Source organism: Stenella coeruleoalba, assembly GCF_951394435.1.
Source record: "Stenella coeruleoalba genome assembly, chromosome: 5".
NCBI classification, from domain to species: domain Eukaryota; kingdom Metazoa; phylum Chordata; class Mammalia; order Artiodactyla; family Delphinidae; genus Stenella; species Stenella coeruleoalba.
This window is the reverse complement of record NC_137150.1, coordinates 96,939,768-96,967,532: the sequence shown is the minus strand read 5'-3', so window position 1 is coordinate 96,967,532 and position 27,765 is coordinate 96,939,768. Positions and strand designations below refer to the sequence as shown.

At 38.7% G+C, this 27,765-nt stretch overlaps 1 protein-coding gene across 2 annotated transcripts in view; it reads right to left on the bottom strand.

The window, feature by feature from the left end:
• TOMM70 (translocase of outer mitochondrial membrane 70) overlaps positions 1-21,999 on the bottom strand; it is a 46,446-nt gene extending 24,447 nt beyond the window's left edge. For both annotated transcript variants that reach the window (XR_013828477.1, XM_079922406.1), the window contains exons 1-5: positions 21,470-21,999; positions 9,578-9,751; positions 5,908-6,034; positions 4,174-4,283; positions 1,084-1,232 (exon numbers count right to left, since the gene is read on the bottom strand). Coding sequence is in view for 1 of the 2 variants with exons in the window: in XM_079922406.1 (XP_079778532.1) it covers positions 1,084-1,232; positions 4,174-4,283; positions 5,908-6,034; positions 9,578-9,751; positions 21,470-21,796 (887 nt within the window). In the remaining variant the exon portion in view is untranslated. The remainder of the gene's footprint in view (positions 1-1,083; positions 1,233-4,173; positions 4,284-5,907; positions 6,035-9,577; positions 9,752-21,469) is intronic.
• Positions 22,000-27,765: the final 5,766 nt, after the last annotated feature.

Here is a 27,765-nt window from a genome sequence, read left to right as displayed (position 1 = left end):
AACTTAGGACCAATTCCAATTAGTGTTCTGGTGAGAGATAGCTATGTCCTGCCACCTCTCAAGACAGTTTTTAGAATAATGGTATTAACTTCACTGTAGTTTTTCTGGGATAAGGACTATTTCCTAATCAGAAGAGGCAATTATTGGCATCACCTTAAACATTTACTTCCCATCTACAATCTTCTCAAAGAGATTCCTCACGAACTAACTCAAACTTGAACATCTTGGCACAATTATACATAGTATCCTCCCTTAAAAGGTGGCCAATAATGGTAGAAAAATTGGGAGATACAACTTAAAAGCAATCTTTTTCCTTAAACCTTCCAATATGCTATAGATGCAAAATTATGCTTTGCTTTGGGAACAGTATTCCCTTTTCTTCCAAACTCATTAGAAAATGTCATGTTGGTAATAATGTTGTACCTTCTCTTAGAGAGGAGAGCTAGCCTCAACAGCAAGATAAAAGTATTGATAAATATAAATGGATAAGCAGGCTAGATAGCTTATATACTACATTATATCACTTGACCTCCAGTTGTAAACATAGTATCTTATACTTTGGTTTCAGCTCTCTACAGGAGCAAACACAAACCCAAAGAATGGCATTTTCCTAGGCATGCAGGAAAAACCTTGAAGAAAGTCACTCTTTTGGGCACTCCTAAAAATTAAATTATATATTATAAACTTTCTTGCACTAAAACATCTGGATATTGAGCTACACAATCATTTTTTAAGTTAGTGCCCCTGTTCAAATATAATCAACCACTTGATCTCCACTAGGATATCTCTTGAGAATATCATGTAGGACCTTAAAAGCAGGGCAGACTTCTGGCAGTAAAACCTTGAGTCACCAGAGAGGTAACTCTTAGGGTGTAATAGACATGTGTGAGAAGAGAAGTATTTTTATTATTATAATATTATTATATATTATAATTTTGTTATATTTATATCTATTTATAAACAGATTTTTTGGAGATAACTCAGAGTTCCACTTTGGCTCTATGGCAGCAAAAAACCCCACAACCACGCCCCCGCCAAAAAAAACACAGAACATTAAGCAGATACTATACTCAAGACACTTACTTTTCTTTTACTTCTAAAGCCTCCCCTTCCTTGTCTTTATCTTCATCAGACTTCTCTCCTTTAAGCATTGGCTGAGAAATTATATCATCCGTGAAAGAACTGAAGTAAGATTTGATAAACTGTGGAGATGGCATCAGAGGTTCACGATTCTGAAATTTAATCATATTTATACACATCAAAATAGAAAACACTAACCAAAGAAGCAGATGCTTTTGTAGAATACTGAGAACCACTGTCGTAAAAACTGGCGTCTCATTTTCAGATAACTGAAGAATATCAGGCTCCAAACCGTAGTGCAATAGACAGTGGAACTGGTAATGCTGCCAGTCCCAGCTGTTCAAAGTAGGTTTTAAATGAGAACCTTCCCCCTCTCCAAAGATGTAAAATGTCAAGAACTCTTAGAACCACTCACTAAAAGAAGGTGAAATCTGCAACAAAGGAGGTAAATAACTGCTGAGTTAAAATTATCTCCTTCTGAGTTAAAATTATCTTCCTGTCCTAGAAGATTAATATCTCAATTTACTACTCAGGACCATGTCTTACACAGGTGCTAAAATGTTAAGTCCATCTACCATGGGCTTTCATTTGTCCCCTACTTATTCTGCATCTGAAGATCTCCACTGGAGTAAGTGCCACTGAAAGCCAGAATGAAATCTCATTTCCTCTTTTAATTATTACTTTTTCCCATGGCAACCTGATTCATAATCATAGAAGTATTTTGTTTCTCCTTATTATACTTAAGATGATAAAGTTTTAAAGGAAGAAGGAAAAGGGACTAATGTCACCAAAGGGCTCTCATAACATATTTTGGATCCTTTGCAAAATTCAACCCGAAGACTTTAGAGTTGAAATACGGTATTCTAAATTGTACGTATAACAAATACCATTTCTAATATTTTGGTAGATTTAATGTCTTTGTATTTGAAGGAGGGGAAAAAAATGAATCTGGCTTTGTAAGTATATGATCTAATCTAGGATAGATGAGAGTGGGGTAAATAAGAAAACTGAATAGAAAAATCTAAGGAATTCACACTCTTTTTTTGGTGCTCTCTCTGGGGAGAGACTCAGTGTGTCTTTTTTTTTAAATGGTACAGTTACTTTTTAAATTTTATTTATTTATTTATTTATTTATTTACTTTTGACTGTGTTGGGTCTTCGTTTCTGTGCGAGGGCTTTCGGGCTTTCTCTAGTTGTGGCAAGCGGGGGCCACTCTTCATCGCGGTGCGCGGGCCTCTCACTATCGCGGCCTTTCTTGTTGCGGAGCACAGGCTCCAGACACGCAGGCTCAGTAGTTGTGGCTCACGGGCCTAGCTGCTCCGCGGCATGTGGGATCTTCCCAGACCAGGGCTTGAACCCGTGTCCCCTGCATTAGCAGACAGATTCTCAACCACTGCGCCACCAGGGAAGCCCCAGTGTGTCTTAATTACCATTTTAAATCAAATGGTCACCACCAAGTGATAAATACACCTAACTTAAGTATTTCACTGAAGACCCTGTGTTGGAATATATAAGTGGCAATCATCTACCGCTTCAGGGAAAAAGCTTAAATAGAAATTTAAATAGCCCTTACTGAAGTTGAATAAATCATTAATGTCTTGTAGTTTCCTATTTCAGCTTAGAAATGAAGCTACCACTTCCGTGTCTTTCAGAGTTACAAATTTAAAATGAGAACAATATTTTATAAGTAATGGCCTTAAGTATCAAAGGAACAAGATATAAATTCTAGCTCTGCCACTTATTAGCTATGTGACCTTACACGTCATTCTCAGTTTTCTCATCTCTAAAATAGCAATAAAAATACTATCCTTATTTATCTTATAGGGTTATTGTAAAAATAAAAATAATAAAATGAAAAGTATTTTGCAAAGTGGAATTTACAAAGTGGAATACAAACAGGTTAGAAAATATATGTGGAAACTAATCTGGAACCTATATAAATGTAGGTTATCGTATTTTCTTACTACTCTGCGGTCCAACCAGTATAACTACTCAACAATAGCATTATACTCAAGGAAACGAGGTTCCTTCAAAGTTCAATTTGTGAGACTCTAACATGGTATTTTGCAAAATATTTTGAGGAACACCAGTTCTAGTTCCTCAAAACAGCATGTTCTACCAGATGCTGAAGGGAAGGAAATAAGTTCCAGAGTTTAAAGAGACTGAGAACCAGTATAGCTGTATTTGGAGATTCACAACACATACTAGCACAAGAAAGTCCTGCAGTGAAGAAACCTGTTTTAACTGTTTTACTCAGCTAATATTCAGAGATGTAAAGTTAAAAATACAGATTATTAAATCAACTTAAGAGAAAAGCAAGTTATTATTAAAGAAAAAAGAAACAACTGCCTCGATATTATGAAATTTAGCAGAAAACCTCTACCGATGTTTAGTAATACCTGTGGTACTCCCACAGCCCTCTACTTATATCCCTCCATGACACTTTACCAATATCATGCCTTTTATACTTATTAATGGTCCCTCTCATTAAGGACTTTGTAAGGGCAAGGACCATGTCTTTGTACCTACCCTCCTAAAATGCCCATTATGGACCTCTGTTCAATAAATATTTCTTGAATTAAACCATGTACTAACTGTGTAAAACCAATGCCAATTTATACAGCATATCTTTAAAAACTTTAAAGAGTACAAGTTGGCAATTTTTTTCTGTAAAAGGCCAGATAGTAAATATTTTAGGCTTTATGTGCTATACAGTCTCTGTCACAACCACTCAACTCTGCTGTTGTAGCTTAAAAGCATCTAAAACAATGTGTGAGTGGCTGAGTTCCAATAAAACACTATTGGCACATTATTTATAAAAACAGGTGGCAGGCTGGATTTGGCCTGTAGGCCATTGTTTGGCAACTTCTAATATACATGAATTCTTTCAATATCCTCCAGGTGCAATACTGGACATAGTTTACATTCTTATTTTAAAAAAGTAAACCACAAAAGCCCAAGATTACAGGAAAAAGAAATATAATCTGGATCTAATTTCAGTTGTAACCATCATGCCCAAGTTTAAGCAGTATAAATTAGAAATGACCCTTCACAATGTATACTCCCTCTATTAACCAATTCAGATTAACTTACCTTATATTTTTCTTTGGCTTTCTCTTTTCCAAGAAGTTTAAGAACTTTATCAGCTAACAGCATGCTTTGCTGATTTTGGAACCCTTCTAATATACACACAGCAGTGACATCTAGAAATGATGCAGAAAACAAGAGTAAGTATGAAATTATCACAAACATGATTAGCAGCATCAAATGGATTCAATGTTACCACAGAAAGCCAAACTACATGCATAGCTTTATGTGGCTATCATTTCCAATAAACTGATTCTTAACACTTTAGTTTTACATACTTTACGACCAAACTCAAAGCTCAGAAAGTCACTCTACTTCTCTAGAATTCACTTTCCTCACCTGTGAAATGAAAGGGACTATACTACACCATTTGTGATGTTTCTCATCACTCCAACATTGTACATAGCAAATAAAACAAGTAATCCAGGAATATTCTTTTCTGGCCGGTTAAGTATATGCCAAATCAACATAATGTGGCTCTCTTATGTCTGGTCTTTTTATAGGCCTCAGGGTTACTCCTCGTCTCCAAAGCCATCTTGCCACAGAGCTCTCAATTAAATCTGCTTCAAAATACCATTTTAACCTGGCTATGCTAGAGCTCAACACACAGTTGGTCTGAAATTTAGAAGATCAATGTTTCCTTAACCTCTCAACTTTTCATTCAAAGTAGTGAACAATGGCTGTCTCTCTCTTTTTGAACTCAATTTCTCACAATTCCAAATCCTTGCTCCTCCAAACAAGTCAATCTGCTGTATGTTCCCCTGATAATCTGGCTAGTGCCAATGTCAATTCCCCATCCCATTTCTCCATCTAAAATCCATTTAAACTCCTCTCTACAATTATCGCTTAATAACTTCAAAGTTTGGTTCAAAACTCAGAAGTCTCTTTTCCAAAGCAACACTCCTTCTACCCACCATCAAAGTACATGATACCACAAAACCTCAAGTTTTTCTAAAATGTTCTCTAAACCACTCTCAATTGGTAATCCTGATTTTAAAAAATAAATAAATAAAACAGCTTTTCCCTTTTAAATAATGTTATCAAAAAAAAAATTATAGCTAAATTTCTGATTATTGATGCTTTTAAAGCAAATCTATGTAGTGGAAAGTACTTTTCGACTGCAGAAATTGCATTTTTGGTTTAGCTCTACATCACCCAGAAGACTGTACTTTATAGGCCAGTGACGGATACCCTAATTTGAAGTTTTGGCAACAGATATGGCCAATTAGAGGCCAAAGAATATTTATAATATTTACTGAGAATGGCAAATTCACTTGCTGCTTTGTATCAATTACATAATTTCTAACTGAGTATAAGATAATGTCTGAAAATTGCAAGGGCAAAAAACAAATGTTTTCTTTAATGATTCATCTCAAAATTATTTCATATTTATATAGGATATTAACTGAAAAATACGTAGAATCTTAGAAACACTATCGCTCACTAAAACCTCTCTTCTGATTTCTTATTCATGAAATTACACTGATGCTCATTAATTGCCAAGTTTAAAATGTGTGGTATATAAACTCTAAATCATTTAATTTACCATAGTGGGGAACCAAGACAGTACTCAAGTATCTGCAATCTCAATTTAAACTAGAAATCAAAGTCTCAATTGGGGAAGAGTAAAACTTTTAAACACAATTGATTTCTCTACTCATAGGCAGAGTTTCATATAAATTTACCAATGACTATGAAGCCTTTAGTAATTTTCATACATAAACACAAAAATACCCTCACCTTCTAAACATTCCTTCTTATTGTCTAGCTTCTCGTGGGCTTTTGCACGTCTAAAGAGAGCTTTCACATATTTGGGATTAAGTTCAACAGCCTTTGTACAATCTTGTGCCACCTCTTTCCATTTTTGCTGTAATGAAAGTATTAAAAAAAAGTCACACTAAAGGAAGCACTGTTTGACAGAAATCAGTTTTCTAAACCCAGTAGGCCAAGTATTAAGAATCCCACAACAGAAAAAATATTCCCAATTCATACAAAGAGTTAATATCCACAATACATTATAACAGCTCATATAAATAATTGTAATAAAGATTAGCAACCTAATTTTTAAAAATAGGTAAAAGACATATTTAAGCCATCTTTCTACCACCAAATCTACAACCTACCTGCATCTATGTGATATCATCTCCTCCTTCCCTCCTGTTAAAACTGAGGAAACACCCCTCTTCACCAAAGGCCAACCTTCCACTTGTGGTATGGATCCACATTCTCTCCACTTCAAGGACTTCACTGTTAGCTATCCTGCCTCTGCACCAATCTGCTTCTCTACTGAATCATTCCTATTAGCATAAAAACACTTGCTTTAGTATTTCCCACCTTTTAAAAACACTCCTTTGATTCTGTAATTCCCTGCAGTTATTACCCCATTTCTTAGCTCCTGTTTATTGCCAAACCTCCAAGGAGTCGCCACTCTACTTGATTTCCATTTACCTCACTGGCTGCTCCTCCCCAATTTCTGTAGCTGACTTCTCCCCTTCTATCTGATTTTTACATGCTGGAATGCTCAAGGACTCATCCTTTCTCTCTCTTAGGTGATCACATCTATTGTCCTCATAGTATATAACATCTAAAATTAGATGACTCCAAACTTTATCTCTTTAACCCAAACCACACTCCTAAAATAGAGACATTTCTCAATTCAACTGTCAGCTGACTCACTCCTTCCTCAATCCACCATTATTAAAACTCCTGCTTCTCACGCTTCACATCCAATACAACAGCAAATTCTGTTGGTCTTCAGCTTTCCTTCATGTCCCACTTAGGCAACTACAGCAACATCCTTCCTTAGTCTCCCTGCCTCCACTCTTGCCTCCCTCCAATATATTCTTGACAGAACAGTGAGAACAATTTTAGACGATGTTCCTGCCCTATTTAAAACCCTTAAATATTTCCCGTTACACTCAGAATCAAATCCAACCTTCTTACCATTGCAAGGCTTTGCCTGATCTGGCCTCTGCTACCTTTCCAGTTTCATCTCTCTATACCCCAGGATCCTTTATACATACTTCTTTAATCATGGCAAACTCCTGCCTACCTCAGAGCAATTACATACACTGTTCCTCCATTTGTAACACTCTATTCTGCACTGTTTTAGGCACCAACCCCACTCATTCGTCTATTATAGAATCAAAGCATTTATCAAAATGTCATTTAAGTTGTTTTGCGATCCTTGAGTTCTATGCATAATTGTTTGCTTTTATAGACCCAGCTCCTACTACACCTTTCATATACGAAACAGTCAATAAAATTTCGTTGAACAAAAAATGCAGAGAATATAAATACCGAATAAACATAGAAAAAGATTGTCCACTTCACCAACATCTCAAAAATTGCAAACTAAAACAATGAGAGAGAATTTTTCTCCTACCAGAGTGGCAAATATTATTAAGACTGATAATACACAGTCAGTGAGATACTGGAAAACAAACATGTTCATATATTACTATAATAGGTATTGATACTATCTTATTTCCATTTCTAGAATTTTATTCCCCCAAAAGTATGCAAAAAAATACTTACAAAAATATTTACTGCAACACTGAATGCAATAGGGAAAATAGGAAGTGATTCAAATGTTCGTCAACAGGGAGATGTTACAACCATGTAACAGCTACTACATATAGCCTTTAAAAAGAATGAAATAGATCTGTGTGTGCTATGAGAAGCTGTACAAGATACAGTGGCAACTGAAAAAATATGCTGCAAACAATGTAACAGGAATTCATCTTTTGGTCTTTTTCCCCCCACATATGCTACTATTACATATATGCGGACAAAAGTTGAAGAAATAAACTCAAACTGTTGAGGAGGATGGGGTCACCAGAAACTTTAACTTTCTGTATTATCTAATTTCATAAAATCTGATATATACAACTTTGGATTGTGTGTGTGATGAGCAAAACTAAAATTTGTTCTTTTATTTATTTATTTTTTTATGAGTCCCTAAAGGTAATTTACTGGTTTTAAAACTACTTTCATACAGAATAGACATTCAGAACTATTTTCTGAACTGTGTTTGGACAATTCCATATAATGCTTTGCATGAGAAGAGGGGTATCAAATCATCAAAATGGACTTTCAGGACAAAACCCAACCAACCATGGACCCAAGGCAGGCCCCCAATCAGTATTTTCTCCCGATACTGGTGTGAAAAAGACAGCTTAACCTTAATATCCCAAAGATTCTTTACTTTTTATTTTCCTTATTGGGACTCTTGAAGCCTTGTGCCTCAGTGTCTCCAGAGTCTTCCCTCTCTCTTGGCCAGCAGCCGCTGTCCTCCCCACTCTGCAAGGTGTCTATCTTTCTGCTTTCGACTTTTTTGCAAGTCTGCCATGAAGTCTATGCCCTGCTTCAGGCTCTGAATTCTCTCCTGGCTAAGAATTTTCATCCCTGAGTGCAATAGCTTCTTTGCAGCTTTATAATAAATGGTCTCTGGTTTGTTGTAAATCATAGCATTAGTACACATTAGTTTGAAGTTATCCTTTAGTTCTTCTATGGACTGGTAATCATTGTTCTTGATCTTTTCTTTCATGGTACTAAAATCCATTGGGTGTTTAATGATCATGGAGTAGCTGGAAGCAATAAAATCAGTCACAGGAAATGAAAAGAAAGCACTTGGGTCTTTCCTCTGCAGTCGTCTCATCAGTTGATTCAAAGCTTCTTGAAGGGGTGTCTGTTCTACTTCTTGTTTGGCTAAAGAGCTTGCAAGAGGCTTCTCAGGAGGCAAGTCTGATCCTACAGGGGTCAGACGCTGGAGGTCTTTTTCTGCCTCATTGTCCATGCCGTCCCGATCTCGCTTCTTTTTATCTTCCTTTATTCGTCGCCATTTTCTCCCCTTTTCCTCCCCTGGAACCTGCTTCTCTCTTTTCTTTCTCTTTTTTCCGCTTTCGGTCCTTGTGTTTGTAACGATCGTTTTTGTCTTCTAAGAGGCTGGAGTCATGCCCGGAGCTGCCCGTGGAGAGCTCGGTGACTTTGTTCCCTCCCACTTTGAGGACCAGCTTGAAGGGCTTCTCTACATACTCCTCGTAGAGCTGTTTGTCCGACTTGTGCTTCTTGTGCTTCTTGTCCATGTCCGACCGGGCCCCGGTGCCCGCCCCCCGCGCCAGGCCCAGGCCGTGCGACGCCGCTTCCGGTCCGGGCCAGGCGAGCGGAGGGCGGGAGCAGGGCCCACGAGACCCCGCGCCTCGAGGCAGTGGTACGGCGCGCAGCCTCTCACGAAGAGCTAAAATTTGTTCTTAAAAATCTATGTAATTAAAGGATATAAAAACCAAACAAAAATCCTGTAATTTCAAAACAACTTCTAAAAGTTTATTAGATTTGAGTGGCATTAACTGAAACATTATGCAAATAAAGAGAAACAAAACGAACAGAAAAACCAACCTAGGATACATACCAACTGCTCAAAGGCAGCAGCTCTGTTTTGATAAAACGTAGAAAGGTCAACATTCTTCTCTGTAGGGCACAAACTGATGGCCTCAGTATAGCACTGAATAGCCTGTTCATATTTTCCTGCTTTAAAATATTTGTTGCCTTTGTTCTTGGCTGCTTGGGCTCTATCAAGAGAGTTCTGAAATATGAGGAAACAATCATGAAAAAGTTATCAATACTCAGTAATAGATTTGGATCACAGTGATTAAATGACAACACTGAAGAAAACATGGGAGGGCAGAATGGCTGTTCACAATGCAAGTCACTCATATAAATATCGTCATGGGATAGAGTCTTAGTAACAGGATTGCTTAGCCAAAAGGTTTATATATTTTTAACTTGAAAAACACTCAGACTTCTCCCAAGAAAAGGCTGTAGTGCTTGAAAGTACCACTTTTCTGCCATTCCTGCCAGCAAGAGATATGATAGCTGTGTTTAATTTTTGCCAGTCTAATGAGTATAAAACAGTGGTTCTCAATCAGGGATGATTTTCCCTCTAGGGTACCTTTCACAATGTCTGGAGACATTCTGATTATCACAGCTAGGGGTCAGGAGGAGGCACGACTGGTATCTAGTAGGTAGAAACCAGGAATGCTGCTAACATTCTACAATGCACAGGACAACACCTGCACACCACCACCTTGATCCAAAATGTCAACAGTGCCTAGGCTGAAAAACCCCAGTGTAACATAATTCTAGTTCACATATTATTGTAATTCACATTTTCCTCACTATCAGTGAATTTGAAAATCTGTTCATGTTTGTTTATTGGCCACTGGACTTTTTCATTCTGAAAACCACTTATTCACACGTATTGCTGTTTTTCTATTAGGCTGTTTGTCAACAGTGTAGAAGAGATACTAGAAACACTTTGCCATCTTCATTACAATTGTTATCCCAAATCTATTGTTTGCTAATCAAATACATTTGGGGGACTCCTATCTTTGTCTCAGAATCTGCTTCCTAGAGGAGCCATCTCACATACTTCATGATTTGGTAGTTAATACCCACTGAGGACAGTTGCAAAAGCTTCAGTCAATGTTTGGGAAACATCTTTGTAGACAAATCCAGTTATCTAGGTTCCAGCTACCAGGTCCAAGAGCTTCATGGCACATCTTCACCCCAAACTTTATTGTTTTTCAACATCAATTTTAACAAATATGTGATTACGAAAGAACCCGTGTTATCTCCAACAGGTAAGTATTGACAAAGCAAAAGCAGAAGTAGCTACCTCCACAACTAACTTACAGGGAAGGCTATGTTGCTTGGGGCCCAGGGCATCTCAGTCACAAAGAGACGATGGGATAGCAACCTTCTGTATCTGCTTTTTTCTCCCTTCCTCTTGCTTCATTCTTCTTTGCTACCTTTCCCCCCCATTTACCTTTTGTTTCCCTTCTCCTTTAGTCTGAATGTAGCTATAATTTTTTGTTTTTCTTGTTTTTTATTTTTTTTATAGTGTGCAAAGAAGGATGTGTAGGAAACTTTAAGTTCAGAATATAAAACAGCTAGTTTAAGCTAGCTAGTGTCAAGAAGAAACATGCTCATTTTAAAATAAGATGTGGGAGGATGAAAGGAGCCAACTACAACACAGAGTAACAGATAAATATGAAATCTTCCACTTGTAAATAGCCTAATCACCTTCCAAAAACTTTGACAGTAAAAATCCTCAGCACAAAACATTCATACTAGAAGACAACTAGGACTCTCTTATGTAGTTGTGGATTCTAGCTGCTGGAAAACTGCACTTGAAGCAACCTCATCAGTCCTCCCACTCCACTAAGAGAAAGAGAAGTCAGACTGGAGTAGGGCTGTATCATTCAGAAGGAGTGACGATCCCCTCCACCCAAGAGACAAGTGACAAGCATACTTTGCCTATCTTCCAAGAGACCATACTGTCAAGAATTGCTAACATAAAGGAAAATTAATATCATAAAAGAGAGGTACCTGATTCAAATAAAAAACTAGTATTTGAGAAAGCGGGATAAACAAAGCAAACAGAAAATTTAACATGAGAGGAATGAGAGGTTATCACAGACATTTTTAAAAAGGCTGCTTCTAAAGAGCACCAATTAGACATCTTGAAAATTAAAAAGGTTTATTACAATAAACTCAATGGATGGATTGTATATTAGAATGGGCATAACAGAGGAGCAAATTAACAAGAAGAAGGCAGAGCCAAGGAAATCTGCCAGAATGCAACAAGAACAGAGGACAGGGAGGTGAGAAATTTGGAGGAAAAGTTAGATGATATGGAGTATAAATACTGAAGTTCCAATATCTATCTGAATTTTAGAAGGAAAGGCATAAAAAGGAGTGTTTTAAGAAAATATTAGAAAAATTTCTGGAGTTGAAAAACAAAGACACACATTTTTAGACATATCATGGTGAAATTTCACAGTAAAAATCCTTAAAGTTTTTAGGTGGAAAAAACCCAGATTACCTACAAAGAAAAAAAGAACCAAACTGGGGTCATACTGTCACCAACGTTAGGTATTTAAAAACAATGAAGCAACAACTTTAAAGTCCTGAAGAAATATTATCTTCAACTTAAAATCTTATACCTAGCTAAATTAGCATTTAAGGTTGAACACAAGAACAGAAACAGAGGTGTACAACTTCCTTACCACTAAAAATAAACCCCAAAGCAGTGGAGATGATTAATAAAACAAAAAGCAGGAAGGAGAGGGTAAAGGAAGAAACAAAAAAGCGGAGTACATATGGCAGGAATCATTAAACATGTCAATAATAACAATAAATGTGAATAGGTTAAATCTCCCTATTATAAATAAACTATCTATCTACCTACCTACCTATTTATTTATTATTTTTGGCTGCATTGGGTCTTTGTTGCTGCACGCAGGCTTTTCTCTGGTTGCGGCGAGCAGGGGCTACTCTTCGCTGCCGTGCGTGGGCCTCTCACTGCAGTGGCTTCTCTTGTTGCAGAGCATGGGCTCTAGGCACGCGGGCTCAGGAGTTGTGGCTCGCGGGCTTAGTTGCTCCGCGGCATATGGGATCTTCCCGGACCAGGGCTTGAACCCATGTCCCCTACATTGGCAGGCGGATTCTCAACCACTGAGCCACCAGGGAAGCCCAAATTATTTAAAATAAAAAATAACCACATGCTACCTATAAGGCATGACCTAAAACAAAATGACAGGTCAAAAAAGAATGTAAAAGTTACAGAATGTAAAAAAGAATGTAAAAACGTTACAGAATGCAAATACTTGCAAAGAAGAAGGAAGTATCAGACAAAAAGGCAGTATGAGACAAAATACCATTCACATGCCTCAGATGGAGCACTTCTGTGGGCAATTTTATTGATAAAAGATACAATCTGCCAAGAAAACATCATTACCACAAACCTTTGTATGCCTAATAAAACTTCAAAATAGTGAAACAATTACTTTTGATGTTAAATACAAAAACAAGAAAAACATTATTTCAATTTCTTGTAAAAAGTTTACAATGTTTCTAAGTCATTGAGAACATAGCTAATACACAATCTAATAAGCTAGGGACTGCTGATAGAGAAAATAATGTATCAAATGCCTGTGAGAAGTATGTTCGGCTACAAACATATTGAAAATCTATTTAGTATTTTTACTAAAGATTTTCAGATTAAATAAAAAGAACGTTCTTTGGACAGAGTAATGACCTTGTTTCATTAACACAAACAGGCAATGAACTCTTTCCTGTCTACTGGAAGTTTAAGGCTACAGGATGTCACACAGACTACAAGGAGAAGCAGTCATGGTAAAGGCAGACAAGTTAAAAGAACAGAGAGAAAACTGGATAGGTATACAAGGCTTCCTCTCCTTAGAAAGATGGATACTTTCAATTTTTATTCAGCAAGGTCTAAATCAACCTAAAACCAACCAAGAGAATCTTTCAATTACCCATTTCCCTCCATTCAGTCAAGTTTTACAATAGATTCCCTTTAAAAAGTATTATAAATTCCTAGGGGCTTCCCTGGTGGCACAGTGGTTAAGAATCCACCTGCCAATGTAGGAGACACGGGTTCGAGCCCTGGTCCGGGAAGATCTCACACGCCGTGGAGCACCTAAGCCCATGCGCCACAACTACTGAGCCTGTGCTCAAAAAATATGTGGAGCTGAAACTTGTATAGAATCCTGACATTAATGCATGAAGCAAAAATCAATTGTCAAAATTACTCTTGAAAATTCTTCAGAAGAGTAACACACTGTAAATGCAAGTTAGGTGCTATTATTATCCGCATTTTACACATAAAGCAACTGAAGCCCAGAGAGATCAAGAAGCTTGCCCAAGGCAAGATTCAAACAAGCAATCTGACTCCACATTGCCTAAACTTTACTTCTATACTGCATGGATTGTCATCCACACTTTATGAAAAATGAATATCATCAGAATCACATCCAGACTCACACTCTGGAACTGAAACAAAGGAAACAGTTCAGGTATTATATCTTGCTCACTATTGACCCCAGAGCAAAAGGACAAAGAGAATCATCAGCATAATTAGGTCTTTTTCTTTTTGCCAAGCAAGTGTAACTGATTTCATTTTAGTTAAAAGCACATTTGATGTGACTCCACTGTACAACGATCATCAGGATAGTCTTTATCCTGAAGGAACTCTAGAGACAGTGCAGGATACAAACAAGTGAACTGGCAGCCTCTCAAAAGAACTACTGCTGATCAAACACTGAAACCCCAATTCACATTAAGAAAATGTACATTAGGTGACTAGAAACTTGTGTAGCTAATAACTAGAAAATTTTTAGTTCAAAGAGTAGCATATATACACATACTTACATACAAACTATGTGGGTAAAACATAAGGATTAGGAACAAATAAGTAATAAATCTAAAAGGAAACAATGAGAAACATAGTAAATACTATGTCTTCTTTCTCTACTACAAACACTGCTGAAACTTGTCAAAGAGACAAAACATAGGAACCTGCCCTCCACCTCCTGCAGAAGCAAATCTACTATGGAAAACAAGTTACATTTAAACACCAAAGCAACAAAGTATTGATACAATCCCCATAAATTTATTAGAATACAAAGTAAGAAAACAATCAGGGTTTGAATCATCAGTCAAGGCTACTTCAGTGAAGGTTACTTAGAACAATCTGCTCTGGAACGAAAATGACTAACAAACGACAGTCAGGAAAATACTCCACGGAGGAAAAACAACGCCAAAAGGGTTATTCAACACACAGACACAGAAGAAATTCAGGAGACCAGAAAGGGAGCTCTAAAACAAGTCCTGCGATGGTAATATGACTATGTTACAGACGGCTTTCAATGACATGAATTTGGTAATAAGGAATCAATGTAAATTCTTAGCGAGTATTTATAAAATATTACTCTGATGATCACACACATATAGTCACTAAAAGGAAATGAGCTAGAATCAGGTACATTAATCCATGTGTAAGGAAATAAAATAGGTACAGTAATCTCCCCTTTATCTATAGGGGATACATTCGAAGACCTCCAGTGAATGCCTGAAATTGTGAATAGTACTGAAACCTATATATACATTTTTTCCTATATATAAGTACCAAGGATAAAGTTTAATTTATACATTAGGCACTATAAGAGATTCATAACAATAACTAATAATAAAATCGAACAATTATAACAATATACTATAATAAAATTATGTGAATGTGGTCTCTTTCTCAAATTATTGTACAAATTTAATGCCTTTTCCATCTTAACTAAACACACACTGTGGCTGTAACTTTTGCAGTTTGAGTGTGACAGCAAAACTAGCACAGATTTCTTTCCTTCTTCACAGTTCAGAAATAGATTCATTCTCACCATAGATCTTAGCAACCTCACCATATGATTATTTTTCCTTTCCCTTTAAGTCAAGCACATTCACCTTTTCACTGAAAAGAAGCAGTTTAACGGCTTCTCTCTAGCGTATCTGAATTGCCAGCATCACTACTCTTGTGCTTTGGGTATTAAGTAAAATAAGGGTTACTAGTACAAGAGTCAATCTGATAGCTACAAAGTGACTAATGGGCAGGATATGCTGGACAAAGGGATGATTCACATCCAGGGTAGGATGCAGTGGGACTGTGTATTGCTACTCAGAGTGGTGCACAATTTAAAATTTATGAGTTGTTTATTTCTGGAATTTTCCATTTAATATTTTCAGACCACCGTTTACTGTGGATAACCGAAACTACAGAAAGCTGAGACCGGGTAAGAGGGAACTACTATATTACTTATCACCATAATTACACATTTACATCTGGTTAAAATATACATGAGGTGGTTCCATGTTTCTCTTAAATGGTTTTATTCCCTTAAACTTACCAAATTCCAAAGGAATATTTTAAAATTTGGATCCCAACTTTACAGAAGTAGCAATCAACTCTGGAACACTTACCTCATGAGAAACAATCTTTCAGTATTTAATTGACCAATTGTTACTTTTATAAGAATCAAATCTAGGATAAAAGATACCTAAGATATTAAAAGTCCTTTCCCATATTATGTCCTGAAATTTAAAAATCTACAACCACCCCACCTACTAAATTGTAACACAGAGAACTCTTTACCTAAGAAGAATCTACTTGTAACAATGCTGCTTCCAGGGCTTCCCAGGTGGCGCAGTGGTTTAGAATCCGCCTGCCAATGCAGGGGACACTGGTTCAAGCCCTGGTCCGGGAAGATCTCACATGCCGCAGAGCAACTAAGCCCTTGAACCACAACTGTTGAGCCTGTGCTCTAGAGTCCGAGAGCCACAACTACTGAGCCCGCACACCGCAACTACTGAAGCTTGCATGCCTAGAGCCCGTGCTCTGCAACAAGAGAAGCCACCGCAATGAGAAGCCCGTGCACCACAACGAAGACCCAACGCAGCCAAAAATAAATAAAATAAATTTATATTAAAAAAAAGAATGCTGCTTCTGAAGGATTATGGTTGTAGTTCATACAAAAATCACATGATTTATAAAAAGAATGCCTAAATGAGGTTTACGACTATTAAACCAATTTCTAGGATAAACTGGTAGAATACAAGTGAAAAGCTGGAAATTTTGAAAAAGTATTCCGTTTGTGGGAATTTTTTAAAAATGTCAAATGATGAAGCTTCATCAGTTAATTCACTCAACACCTGCTATGTGCCAGTTTCTGAAAAACGGTGAGAAAGATAGAGCCAGTCCCAGCCTTCACAGAGTCAAGAGTTTAGTAGGAAAGACATGAATAAATGACTCTAGTACCATGTGGTAAGTGCTGTGGAAGAGAAAAATTCAGTGTTATGTAATCACATAACGGTATGCTTAGGTAGAAGTGTTTCAGAAAAGGTGAAATTACCTACATGTTGTGACTTGAAGGATGAGAAGGTAGGGGTATTGGGCATTGTTACAGAACATCCAAAGGCAAGAAACAAGTGGCAAGAGATGAAGACAAGAGGTAAGCAGGATCAAGATGACAGAGGGTCTTAAATCATGATGAATTTGAACTTTACCTCGGTGAGCAGTGAACAGACCACTTAACAGTTCTAAGCATGGGACTGTTAGGATTTACTCTAGCACTGACAAAATGGATTGGAGGAAGACACTAATGAGAGTATCAGTTATTCACTCAAGAAATAGCAGTGGGAATGGAGGAGTAGTCAGATATTTAAGAAGTAGAATTTTCTGGGCTTCCCTGGTGGTGCAGTGGTTGGGAGTCCGCCTGCCGATGCAGGGGACACGGGTTCATGCCCCGGTCCGGGAGGATCCCACATGCCATGGAGCAGCTGGGCCCGTGAGCCATGGCCGCTGAGCCTGCACGTCTGGAGCCCGTGCTCCGCAACAGGAGAGGCCACAACAGTGACAGGCCCACGTACTGCAAAAAAAAAAAAAAAAAGAAGTAGAATTTTCTCGACATGTTTCTAGATTGGATGTGGAGAACATGGAAAGAATAGAAAGTTAGGGATGATATCCAAGTTTCTGGCTTGGGAAACTAGTTAGATGACACACATTAAATGATAAGGAATAGTCTCAGGAGAAACAGGAGTCTGGTGTGAAACACTTGTAAGGTAATGAGGTGAAGATTTCCTTTAAATCTGGGCCTTTTGAGAGGTCTGGGCTATAAACAAGAAATTAGGGGGCCATCAGTATATAAGTGTTAAGTGAAGCTTCTGGAGGGCAAGCAAGCATCCAGTGAAGGTATGGAATATAAGAATGCCTATGACAGAACAATGAAGGTCACCAAAAGAGGCAGAGAAAAGAGCCTGGAAAGGAGACTGAGAGGAATCAGCAAAGAGAGGTATCAGGAAGTTTTAAAAAAAGCAAAGAAAATCAGGACAACACAGTGCCTCAGAAGCCAAAGGAAAAATTATGAAATTAAGAGAAGACAATGTGAAATATTGCAAAGCATCAAGTAAGATAAAGACTGAAAGGTGTTCTCTAGACTTAATTATATAAGAATGTCACTAGTGACCCTGATTTTTTAAAAAAAAAATTAGAAACAGATCATTGAGGGGGAAGAACTATTTCATTTCAACCATGACTGATAACAGCAGGTTACTCAGTTTTTGACCCCTTTATTAAAATGTTTAGGTACATCTCTCCCTTCCTATTCTAAAGGACTGACTTAGTGGTTCCTAAACATTTCCTGTTGGGATAACTCTTGTGTAACATTGAAAAAACTTGAACACTAGAATAACTGCTTTTTAAAATCATCAAATTAAAAACAATTGGATAAAACACTACTATAAAGTCAATAATAAATACATGCACATTAGAAAAAAAATCACAGGGACTTCCCTGGTGGTGCAGTGGTTAAGAATCTGCCTGCCAATTCAGGGGACATGGGTTTGAGCCCTAGTCTGGGAAGATCCCACATGTCGTGGAGCAATTAAGCCCATGTGCCACAACTACTGCGCTTGCACTCTAGAGCCCATGAGCCACAGCTACTGAGCCTGTGTGCCACAACTACTGAAGCCCAGGTGCCTAGAACCTGTGCTCCGCAACAAGAGAAGCCACCGCAGTGAGAAGCCCGCACACCGCAATGAAGAGTGGCCCCCGCTTGCTGCAACTGAGAGCCCATGCGCAGCAACTAAGAACCAATGCAGCCAAAAATAAATAAATGTATTAGAATAAAAAAAATCACAGGTTGCTTGAAAAAAGAAATACCTAAGACATTTGTGCAACCAGATACCATGCTTGGTGTATATGTGGGCATGATGCTCCCCTGTGATAACTCTGGTCCAAAGACTGAGAAGTCCTGTGGATTAGATGACTGGCAAAGAACCTTGCCAACTTTGAAAAATCTGTAATTCTCAAGTTTTCAAAATAAATTACTAAAGCAAAATGGCACATCATGGTAGATTTTATAATGGCCCGAAGTAGAATATGATTTAATACTTTACCTCTATCTCACACACTATCAACTGTGATTAGATGCCTCTCTGGTGAAATCCTAAAATCCCCATTAATTAAACAAAAATATGAATTTTTGCTTTTGCTTTACAAGTATATGCTATCCTAGAAAAAAAAAAAATTTGATATAGCCTGCTTGCACGTGAATATCTCAAACCCAATAGACAGAAGCCCAGTTATTTTATAAGTTCATTTTTACATTAAGGCAAACATAAGCCAACAGACAATAACCACTGATTTTCCACTTTATTCACTGATATTGAACCCTGAACTGACAATATTTGTCCATTCCTTCATTGCCTTAAAAATTATAGCTATTGCTCAGGTGGAGAAAGAACAGTCAGAGCATCAGGATTCTGCCAGTTTTTCCATCAGTTCAAACAAATGCTTTCTTGTTTACAAAACCCACTGAGGTTGACAATTTAAAGGTGCTATTCAAATATAAAGCAATTTCTCCAACCACAGATAATAATAAATTACAATTTGTGGTCAGTTATATTTAGGTAGTCTAATAATAACTCTGAGAACTAGACTGAGAACTAGAACTAGAACTAGAACTAGACAAAAAAGTCTTTCAGTATTTATTGGTCACCATCAGCTAAAATACAAATTTCCATTAAAAAAATGGCAAAGACATTCTTACTGTTGCTTTACTAAAGGATCATCTAGTAACCCAAAGCAAGACTACAGGTACCACCCCACAAATTCCACAAGGACAGTATATGCAAGTGTTCTGCTCAGCTTTATTTTGGGTCAAAAGGAATCATTTTAAAGCAGTTCAAGTTACAAAGAATTCAATGTTAAAGTCTAATTTTTAGTGGCAGTCAGGTTAATTTAAAAAAATGTTCTGATAAAACTACAATACACCATGAAATTTAAATATTATCAGTGTTGACCTAGACAATGCTGAAAAGCTGAAAATGGGATTTAAGGAAATCTAAAATCTGAAAGACAGTTTGCTGAATTCTATCAAATACCAAACAGGTGAGGTGGGGTAGTATTTGAAACTGCAATGAAATATCAAAACCTTGTCTCTTTTATAGAAATTATCTTTATTTTTGGTGATTATTATAGAACAGAGAACTTTTATGTATTTTTCATTCACCTACTATTCTTCTGTGATTAAAATAAGCAAATGAAATAGGAAATGACCAGAGAATTTCATAAATATGAAAACAACAAGACAAATGATGACTAATTCAAAGAATCACCTTGATTACCACTCTCATTAATAGCACTCAGAATCACCAATTTTTAGGGCTGGAAGAAATATAAGAGATCCAATATTTTAATTCTCTTATTCTACAGGGATGACACTAACATCGAAGAGATAAAATGACTTTCTCAAGGTAACCATGTTGGAGAGCCCAATATAAAGCACACTTCTCCTGGTTCTCACAATCCATGGGTTCTTCCAGCATACCTGTACTGCATGCATTTTCTTTTTAAAGCAGTATCTTACTCTCCCATTAGAAAGACTATTTGGCTCTCTCAGGGCCTAGCACAACGCCAGAGATATAGGATGCACTAAACTAAGGTAGTTTGCTTCCACATCAGAACTTCCTTTAAAATTAATTTGACTATCTTAGTAAAAACATGTCTTCAGTCTGAATAATATAATGTGGAAATAACTTGCAAATGTATATAATTGGGAGTTTTTTGACCAAGGGTTACTGTGAACTCTGATTTACTCCGTAACCGCCACTGTACAATCTCAGACTCAGATAAAATCCTCCACCTCACGTCATCTCACCCCAGTATTGTTAAATGCAGCCAGGCCAATTCCCCCCACAGCTGTCAGATACCAGAAGGATTTAATAGTTCAACAAAGCCATACAAAGCAGTTAATTCACCAGACACTCCGACGCTTGGCTTAACCGTATGTCAGGTTGGTCATGTAAATTTCCAGGTAAAATTTAAAAATGAATTTAAGATGCTTCTACCCCAAAAGTTTAAGAACTCATGCCCACAGATGAAATAAATGCCACTGAACACCATTTTACTCTCGTCAACCAACAGTCACTGTATTTACCTATCCCCAACCCTAAAATACTTCAAAAAAGGGGATTCGCTTGTTATTAAAAGATTATTACTAATTAAGTCCTAGGCCTTAGACATGACCAAGGCAATTCACATCACAACGTACCGATAGTTAAGGGAATTTGGCTTCCTTCATTAGTTAGTTAAATACAATCATCACATTTGCAAATGTCCCCGTACCCACAACGCTAAGGATAAATGCTGTGTCACTGAGAAGAAAAGCAAATATTTTTCTGAAACCAAAAGGAAGCTCTTAACGAATGTTGCTAACCTGTGCCCTCGGGCTACTCTATTCCCTATAAAGGCAGCCAGAACTGAGTTTCCCTAAGCCCACGCGCTGCCTCTTGGCAGCTTCCGTCTGATGGGAAGCCCCCTGACGAGCACAACTCGTCAAGGAAAGGCTGCACCTGCCGGGTTCTACCTCCAGGGCTCGGGGCTGCTTCTCACCATTTCCAGGTGAGTACCGGGGCCCTCGGGGTGTCCGCTGCCCGGGGCCGGACTGGCCCTGCCCTCCGGGGTCTTCCGTTCACTGTTGCGCTTCAGGCCGCTGGCGTCGCCTCGGCCCCCGGTCTCCCGGCGCCGCCGCTGCCGGCTCCACAGGTACATGGCACCCGCGCCCAGCAGCAGGGGCGCCCCGACCGCCAGCGCCAGCTGCCATCGCGGCAGGCCCCCGGTGCCCGGGCCCGCAGTCGCACTGCCGCCGCCCACCCCACTCCCGGAGCCGGGAATAGCCGCTGCGACCACCGCCGCCTCCACAGGCTTAGAAGCGGCCATGACGAGGGTCCTCCGCCACCGCCTCCTTGCTGTTCACGGGCGCCACAGTCACCAGGCAGCGTGCGAAGAAAAACGGGAGGGAGGGAAGGACGGAAAGCACTGAGCGAACAAGCACGCTAGGCAGCAAGAGCGGACGACAGAAAAAGGCCAGAGGTCACCGGAAGCCCAAGGCATGCCGGGCCAGACCTGGCCGTCGTCTTTCCCTTCTCAACCAGGGAGGGAGGAGTGGGAAGGGAGGAGGAGTGGTGAATCACTTCCGGGTCAAGGTAAACTGGGCGTGTGGTGAAAGTCCCAGGCAGCCCTTTTTGTTTTCTTTCGTTCTGCTGCTGTTTGTGAGAGTAGCTTCTGGGATCTTGGGCCTCGGGTGGTAGCCGATGCCGTACCCTACGCCTTCAATAAAGAAGGGCAGAGGGCTCTCTGGTATAGCGAAGCGGAAGAGGGGCGCACATACTGCGGGTTTTTGGTGCTCGGGGGAGCAGAGGAAGAGGCTCTGTAACTGCGCTAAGAATGGGCGGGAGTAGCAGAAGAGTTCTGAAGATTATTGGCTGGCAGGAGTAGTGGGCGGGGCGTAGGCCGAGCTGCCTCGTTTATTGGTGGAATTTGGACCCCTGGTTTTCTCGTTACTGCCACGTTGACGCTACTTAGAGCCCGGCGGTGTTAGCTCCGTTGTCTGTACCCGTGTCCTCGGAAACCAACGGATTGGAAGGACTTTTAAAAATATGGGAGGAAAGAGCCAAAAGCTGAAGATAGCTCGCTGTATCACCGATCTTCTTAGCTCTACCATGGCCAGATTTTAGTTTGGACGAATTTGAGGTTATTGGGGGCAAAAAAAGGTGGCACAAATCAGACTCGGTGGAAACGGGCAGATACAGGTTGGCTCCAGTTGAAACGGCTTGAACGGCGTCCCTGCGACTCACCGTCTGCGCCAATTACGAAAGCGATGACGCCTGTGTGTTGTTATGAGGTTCTCGAACTGAGTGGGTAGAAATGCGAAGACCTAGAGTTCCCACCTTTCTTGTACGTATTTGTGTCATACCGGATTCCGCTTGACACCTCGCTCCCTGGAGCATCCGCGGCCTCGCCAGTGCTCTGTTCCTCACACTGTCATGCCGTTTTGCACTAGATGTCTCAGCCCTCTTGCCACATCTCAAGTAGAAATGTCAATTCATAGCTTTTATGTATCTAATAGCTTTGTCAAATCCTTTCCTCACGTTCTGCACCAGACCTCTTAAAATACAAAAATTTCCCTTGCAAGAAATTCTTTAGAATTCTTTTTTTTTTTTTTTTTTTTTTTTTTTTGGGGTACGCGGGCCTCTCACTGTTGTGGCCTCTCCCGCTGCGGAGCACAGGCTCCGGATGCGCAGGCTCAGCGGCCATGGCTCACGGGCCCAGCCGCTCCGCGGCACGTGGTATCTTTCTGGACCGGAGCACGAACCCGTGTCCCCTGCATTGGCAGGCGTACTCTCAACCACTGCGCCACCAGGGAAGCCCTTAGAATTCTTGGTAGAAAATACTAAACAAGAAATTGTTTAGTATTTTCAAGAATAAAAGACAAGTATTAATAGAAAATCAGAATCCAGAACTATGGCTCCCCATTTCAGATATACTGATTTGCAGACCCTCATATTGAAAATTTACAAATAATGATTTTGCTTTTGGGTACAACAGGATTTTCAACATCACTATAGCGGTGCATAAAAATCGAGAAGAAATAATTTATTAAACGGCACTAAAATAGACTTAATGGCTTGATTAGAAAGCTTCAGCGTCATTGCTTTTCTCTTGCTTCATGTGGGTTCCTATGAGTAAATTGCTTTCGGGCTGTAGGGTTCCTTAGCAACAGGCTAAAAAGATGAGCTAAAAATAATAGCAATAGAATTGGTTTGATCAAATAGTGATTGTTGCAGGCAATGACTTCTCTCCCTTCCTGATTCCCAACCCCCAAAGGCAAATCTGCTGTTCTTAATGTAATTTTTCCCTTGCCTTTTCAGAACAGAGTTAGGATTTTTCTTTCTAAAAATTTCAATTTTTCTGCAGCCTCAGGGAATTGTAGAATGCTAGTAATTACAAACTACCGGTAGGAACTGAAACATATAAAGTTTTTAAAGAAACTTTATTTATTGGAAAAGGTAGTAGATTGTTATTGTTAAAATTCAAAAGTTACTGTGAAAAGTCTCCTTAAAACCCTGTTCCCCAGCCACCCAGTTCCCTCCAAAGGCAATGTTAGAGTTCCTTGAAACATTTTGTTTAATTAGCAATTATTTATCTAAAGGGTTGGTTTTCTTTGGTTTTATTTTTAAGATTGGCATGTATATGAGTTTGTCCTTGTTACTTTTATACTTTGTTAAACATCTAATTTCCATTCCCTAGTCTATTGATCTTTTTTCTCCCATTTTCTCCACCATTTTCTAATTGATTATAGTATAGAACTGAGTAAAAGTGTCACTACCTCTGTGACCTCACTGACCTGATGCATAAATTTCTAAGCTGTGAATACTGAAAACAGGTTATATTAAAGATTTAATTAGATGATATTTAAGGTCTTTTTAGTGTAATGTTTGTTACAAAACAGTAGACACTCAAGGCTTAGTTCTGTTTTTCTAAATTTTAAAGGCGAGAAGTAAAAAAATTGTCTCTTTTTTTTTAAGTTGAAGTTTTATATATGTGAACATAGATATTTTCTTGCTAGATTAATGGAAGTCAATAGAATAAGCTTTCTTCACTTTTCTGGTCTGTGTCTCAGGAGGCATTTGAATGAGGCTGAACATCTAATGACCTAGGATGCAGAACACCTGAGTTCTTATTCTAGCTTTTATTACTACTAAGCTATGGGTGTGAATGGGCACCTGCTTTCTATATAATGTGACCAGTAGATTAGATGATTCCTAAAGCTTCTCGTAGCTTTAAAATTGTATGATTCTATCCCCTCAATTGTCATCGCTACATCAAAGCCTTTTTTGATTGGTAGAGTTAGTGGATAGCTGGTTGGTTGATTGGTAGCCAAGCCTTCCAGTGAGTCCACAAACATGCTTATCTTAGGCACATACATACACAGCTTGATTCTCTTTCAGTTCTTCCTTAGGTTTACATTCTTTCTCTTTTTCTTCACTGAAAAGTTACTTGAAAGAATTGTTTATACTTGTTACCTCTACCTATTTTATCACCAATTTCATCCAAAATCTCTTATAATCTAGTTTCTAACTTTTTTACTAGTCTGAAACTACTTTAAGAGTCACAAGTTATTGTTTGTTTTTAGCTTTCATATGCTTTTATTGGAGCACTTAATACCATGGGTCATTCTGTACTTGAATGGCTTTCAGGAGACTAAATTCTCCCCTTTCTTCTCCTCTGATGAATCTCTAGGTACATACTGTCCAATAGAACTTTCTGTGATGTTGGAAATGTTTTATAACTCTGATATTCAATATGGTAGACACTTGAAATATAGCTAGTACGACTAATTAAATTTTTCATTTTAATTTAAATTGATTTAAGTCCCTTCATGTGGCTAATGGCTACCATATTGGACAGTGCACCTCTAGATCTTCCTCAAGTAGGAGAATCCATAAAAATATATCCTCTTCTTTCTCTTCATTCTCTTCATTTGTAACCAAAGTACATCTCATTGTTTCAGGTACCATATCTCTGCAGATAATCTCTATCTTCACATCTCCTGGTATGACTTATCTTTTCACCTGTAGCCCTGTAATTTCCTACTGTTTATTGAGCAGCTTTGCCTGGATGCCTCATTTAAAAAATATATAACACATTGTCCTCCCTCCTCATTCTCTTCCTTTGTATAATCCTTTCTTCTCATAATACCACTATTACCTTGCTGGTTACCCATACTTGAAACCTTAGACCTTTTTGAACCTTTCTTTTTTCCAACTCTATCTACCCAAGTACAAGTAAATGTACCAATATACACATACATAAACACAAAATCAGCTGTGAAGTCTTGATGATTCTTTGTAATATCTTTTTAATATTTTTCTTCCTTTTCATGCCCCCTGCCACGTCCCAGTTCAAATATGTGAAAACACTTAAAAGCATGTCTGACACATAGTAGGTGCTCAATAAATAGTTTCTTCCCTTCTTTTCTCTCTTTTTTCCATTTCATTCATCTTTCCTGAATGCTGTATTAGCTTCCCCACCTGTAGTGCCTCTCTTCTATGTGTCACTTTGCACCTTGATACTAGATTATTCTTCCCAAAGCATAACTCCAATTTCATTCTTTTTTTCTTTCTTTCTTTATTTGGTTACGCCAGGTCTTAGTTGCGGCAGGCGGGCTCCTTAGTTGTGGCATGCGAACTCTTAATTGAGGCATGCATGTGGGATCTAGTTTGCGGACCAGGGATCAAACCCAGGCCTTTCATTGGGAATGCAGAGTCTTATCCACTGTGCCACCAGAGTCCCTCCAATTTCATTTTTGAGCTCAAAGACTTTTAGACTCACTCTACTTCCTATAAATGTCTCTGCCTACCCCCCACATCCTTTCTTACACTTTGTCTTTTTCCTTGGTCCACATTCTTAGCAGTTATCAGTGTTTGAAATTATTTATTTATGTGACCCCACAATAGGACATAAGCTCCATGAGGATAGAAACTTTGTTCACTTTGTACTCCCAGAGCCTAGAAGGTATTCAGTGTAATGGTTGATTTTATGTGTCAACTTGGCCACGAGGAACCCAGGTATTTGGTCAAACATTATTCTGGGTGTGTCTGTGAGGGTTGGTTGTTGTTTTTGTTTTGTTTTTTTGTTTGTATGTTTTTCTGATGAGATTAACATTCGAATCAATCCTACTGAGTGAAGCAGATTGCCTTCCCTAAAGTGAGTGGCCATAATCAGTTGAAGGCCTGAATAGAACAAAAAGATTGACCCTTCCTTGTGTAAGAGGGAACTTCAACTGTCTGACTACTTTGAGCTGGGACATTGATCTTTCCCTGCCTTTGGACTTGAACGGAAGCATTGGCTCTTTTCGGGTCTTGAGCTTGCCAGCTTTCACACTGGTATTTACACCATCAGGTCTCTTGGGTCTCTGGTTGTAGACTGCAGATCGTGGGACTTCTCAGCCTCTATAATTGCATGAGTCTGTTCCTTTTATAAATTTCTATATAAATTTCTGGTTCTGTTTTTCTGGAGAACCCTAAGTAATACCAATACATTTTGGTACTAGGAATAGAGTACTGCTGTAACAAATACCAAAAAATGTGAATGTGGCTTTGGAATTGTGTGATGGGTAGAGGCTGGAAGAATTTTGAAGCCCATGCTAGAAAAAGCCGAGATTGCTGTGAAGAAACTGTTGATAGGTATAAGGACATTAAAGATGATTCTGGTGAGGGCTCAGAAAGAAAAGAGGCAAGCAGGAGACAAAGCTTCCACCTTACAGAAATACATGAATAGTCATGAACAGAATGTTGGTAGAAATATGGATGATAAAGGCCATTCCAGTGACAACTCAGATGGAAATGAGGGAAAGGTTATTGGAAATTGGAGGAAAGAAATCCTCGTAATAAAGTGTCAAAAAACTTGACTGAATTGTGTTGTACATGAATTTGGGGTGAGAAGGACATCAATTTGTGGGGTCTGGGGGCCTCATTCCCTGTACCAAAACTTGTGTTAGTCTACTAGGACTACTATAATCAAACACCATAGACTGGTTGGCTTAACTAACAGAAATTTATTTCTTACAGTTCTGTAAGGTGGGAAGTCCAAGATCAAGGTTCTGGACAGTTAGCTTTCTGGTGAGGGCTCTATTCCTGGCTTGCAGACGGCTGCCTTCTCACTGTGTCCTCAGGTGATTTTCTTTTTTTTTTTTCCTCACCAGAGGGGAGAGAGAGCTGCAAGCTCTTTAGGGTCTCCTCTTATAAGGGCACTAATCCCAGTGGACCAGGGTCCTACCCTCATGACCTCATCAAAAATATTCAGTGTATAGCAGGCACACAATATAGTAGGCACTCAATAAAGAT